General features: G+C 44.5%; 1 protein-coding gene across 1 annotated transcript in view; it reads right to left on the bottom strand.

Annotated features, from left to right (window-relative positions):
* The window catches only part of NPAS3 (neuronal PAS domain protein 3), a 1017265-nt gene extending 1013755 nt beyond the window's left edge, over positions 1-3510 (bottom strand). Inside the window, exon 1 of the mRNA XM_004376526.2 lies at positions 3440-3510. Within this exon, the coding sequence (XP_004376583.1) occupies positions 3440-3510 (71 nt within the window). The remainder of the gene's footprint in view (positions 1-3439) is intronic.
* Between the last annotated feature and the right edge of the window lie 9 nt (positions 3511-3519).

Genomic DNA, 3519 nt, shown 5'->3' on the forward strand with positions numbered 1-3519 from the left:
GACTGGGAAGCTCGACTGCCGGCGCAACAACGCCACTCAGTTGCAGTTTCGAACACTTCCATTCTCTGGAGTACCGCAGCCAGGGAGAAAGAAACTAAAGAGGAACTCGTAAGGCCGCGGGAGCGAGCTCGGGCAGGACACCGTCCCGGGCGCCTTCCGGGGCAGCGGAGATAAACGTGGGTGGGGGGTGCGCTGGCCCGGGCCAGCGGGCCCGAGAGCCCCGTGGGCGGGCGCAGCGGCAGCACAGACACCTTGTGGCTCCTGCGCTCTCAGTAGTTGGCCCAAAGCCGGAGCATCTGCATTATTCACGCATGTACAAATCTGCAGATCCCCAGGTTCGCAGGTGAATCTCCGCGCGTTTAAGCGCAGTTAGGTACAAACGTCTCTCCCGATTTGGGTGCGGATACCTGGGACCCCACTGCGGGCCTGGCCCAGCTGCCTCCCTATTTTAGAGCTCAGTGAGGCCTAGAGAAAGGGCATTCAGTCGGGGCCAAAGCTGGAATCCTGTTACCTGGGTAGAGCGTGATCAGACCATTCTCTCCATAAACCACTCGTCAGCGTGTGAGCAGCTTTTTATGCAGTCTTTCGTTAGTCATGTGTCAGTCAGGCAAGTAGCAAGCCACCCCACCAAGGACTTCCACTTTGAATAAATGAAAAAGCCAGAGGGAAAACTTCAGCCCTTTTGTAGGGCTTTGCATTCCACTTTAAGCTCAAGAAAAAAATAAAAACCTGTAAAGGGGTCCCCTTCAGTCTTAGGATTCCAGTAAAATAGGGCTGGGAGTTGGAAACTTCAAAAACATAGTGTTTTTTATGGTAGAGGTGTTTAATCTGCATGATGGTGTTTGAGTTCTCTTTGGGATATACTCTACAGGTAGAAGATGAGAGTAATTGAGAAACGAAGAGCTGAAGAGGAGAGTGCTGCATTGAAGATATACATGGGCTGGTGGAGAGGGAATAAAGTTGCCAGTTGGAAGGTTTGGCTCCGGGAGAGCCAGCTCAGGGCTGAATAAAACAGATTTCTGCCCAAGGATGACAAATGAAAGAAGCTTGTGTTCTCCCAAAAGCCCACTCTTTGCTTGAAAAAGCCCCTACCAATGTCATTCCCTCATCAGACTCCCCCCACATACTTAATGCAAAAATATTTTTGGTAAAATGATGTGTCACCATTCACTTTAGCACATATATCCAGGTCTCAAGGTGGAAGTAAATCTGCCCCTCAACACTCCTAAAGCTTGACATACTGGTGGGCCACATTCCCAGTGAGGACAAGGGGACTCGTGACACCTTCTCTCAAACGCCTGCCAGTAGTCTTCTTGCCCCACATAACCCACTCTCCTGTCCCCAAATTAACCAAAATTAAAGACAGTAACAGGTGTCATCACCACTGAGTAACGAAACCAAAAAAGGCTGCATTTTTCACAGCTACCATCTTCTCCTCTGTCAATAGAACATAAAACCAGGGGGAAGGAATAATACATCCCAAAGGGTAAAGTTTAGAGTTGTTTTTAAAGCTTTAGTCTTTAGAATTTCAAGGGGGATCGAGAGACTTGATAAAATGAGCTCCAACTCAGAGATGAAGGTGGAAAGCAGTGCAGCTTCTAGTGTGTGTGTGTTGAGGGGTGGTTACCATTAGATGCTCCTGACTTTGGGGAAAATTGGCCCTGGGATGATCTTTATCTCTGATTTCATAGGTCAGGATAGCACCAACACTCTAAGAGCAAAACTAAGGGCTAAAAATTCATGACTGTACACCCAGTTCTTATCTTATGGGTTAGCTGAAGTTCCCTGGAGGTCCCTGGAATTGTCCAAAGGCCACCTGACATTTCTGACCCTTGACTCCCCACTTCACAGACTATTGTGACTATTGCCTGAACTTCCTAGTTAAAGTGACCGCCAGATTCTATTGTCATTTAAATGTTTTATAAGTGACCAAAAAAAAAAACTATACCTGAACCATGAAAAGAAGAATCTAGTTCTTTTCTAGCCCTTTAAATTTGAAAGATTACAGATCTTTTGTATTCAAGGTTCTTGTAATCACTGAAGTAAAACAAGACTAAAATAATTTAAATCAAAAGTGTCTTGACAAGGAATAGCCTCTTTCTGAGTTATTTTCAAGATTGTCTTGTAAAAACTTATGACAATATTCAGAGTATATAATGAAGTCTCCTACAGAATATTTGCAACGCTGGACATCAACTTGGAAAACACTCAATGTGTTATGTAAAATCTGCTCTGGTCACTGGGCCATTGGTTAGAAGGCACAAAATATGGCAGTGATAGATTATCTTAACCTTTTCAGTTTAAATACTGTTGCTTCAAATCAAAGGTTCTGAAATCAATGAAGTTTGAAATCAAGGTAAAAATAGGAACTGTTATTTGAATTATATACATTGTGTAGACTTTAAACTAAATGCCATTGGCGAATCTTTCAAATGTTTAATTGTGTGCAGTCTGGGAAACACAAATATTTGATTTCACAATTTCATATGTTCCTTTTTCTTCTATCTTCTATAAAACTGAACCCCATAAATGGGGAAATTATCTTTCATATTACATTTTTAGTTTTTCTCAGTGTATTTTTATGGATTACATATTTGATAAAATTTTAGAAATTGGAAAGTTGTCATTAAGGAAAAATGTTAGGGTTGCAGGGCTGTTGTTGTTGGTAAAAATTTCCCCGTCTTTCTTAATTGACTCAAAGAGTGTTTACTATTTCAAATTTCACATCCATAATTTTATTTTAAAAAATCTATAAATGAATTTGAGAGGAATGCAAACAAGTAATACTTTAAACTTCCTTTTCACCGCCTAGCCTAACTTTGTAAAATTTGCCTCCTAACTCGCATCTCTGAATCTTACGCATTTGCATTATAATGCATTTAAGATGAATACTTAACAGCGCCAAGGAGACTCGGATTTCAAGCTGTATTTCCCTGTAGTAACAGGTGACATGATAACACTATTATGTAGAATTGCAAGTCTGCAGTTGCACGTGAAAATCGTTCCTATTCTGTTTGGAAACAAATGATCAATCAGCCTCCGGTGATCAGTTGGCCCCCTGGCTGCCTGTCAGCACGGGTCCGCACCCGGCAGAGGCATAGAGAAATTCGGCTGGAAGGAGACGGGATCCCAAACTTTGCAAAAGCACCTTGTGCGGCGTCTCAGACTTCGCTGCAACTCCTCAGCTAGCGGAGCTGAGGCTCTGGATTTGGGGCCAGGCGGAGGGCAAAGGATAATTTCACTTCGCCAGTGCACTGGACTGCTTTCCAATCCGGACTGTGAATAATTTTTCTCTTTCTCGTCTGTTGAACGAGGGGCAGGCAAAGTGAGCCTTGGTGATGTGCGTGTGTGTTTCAAGGCATAAAACAAGAGGCAAAGTGAGTCCCACCCCAGCACCCCGGGGCAGGGGCTCTATCCCAGCCCAGGCGGGACTACTCACCGCTGCTGGTAGGAGGTGATGCCCTGGACGTTCTGCTGGGTGCCATTGGCCGCGGCGCCGGCCCTCCCCATGCCCGCGCT

The sequence above is a fragment of the Trichechus manatus genome, unplaced genomic scaffold, assembly GCF_000243295.1.
Source record: "Trichechus manatus latirostris isolate Lorelei unplaced genomic scaffold, TriManLat1.0 scaffold00043, whole genome shotgun sequence".
Taxonomy (NCBI): Eukaryota; Metazoa; Chordata; class Mammalia; order Sirenia; family Trichechidae; genus Trichechus; species Trichechus manatus.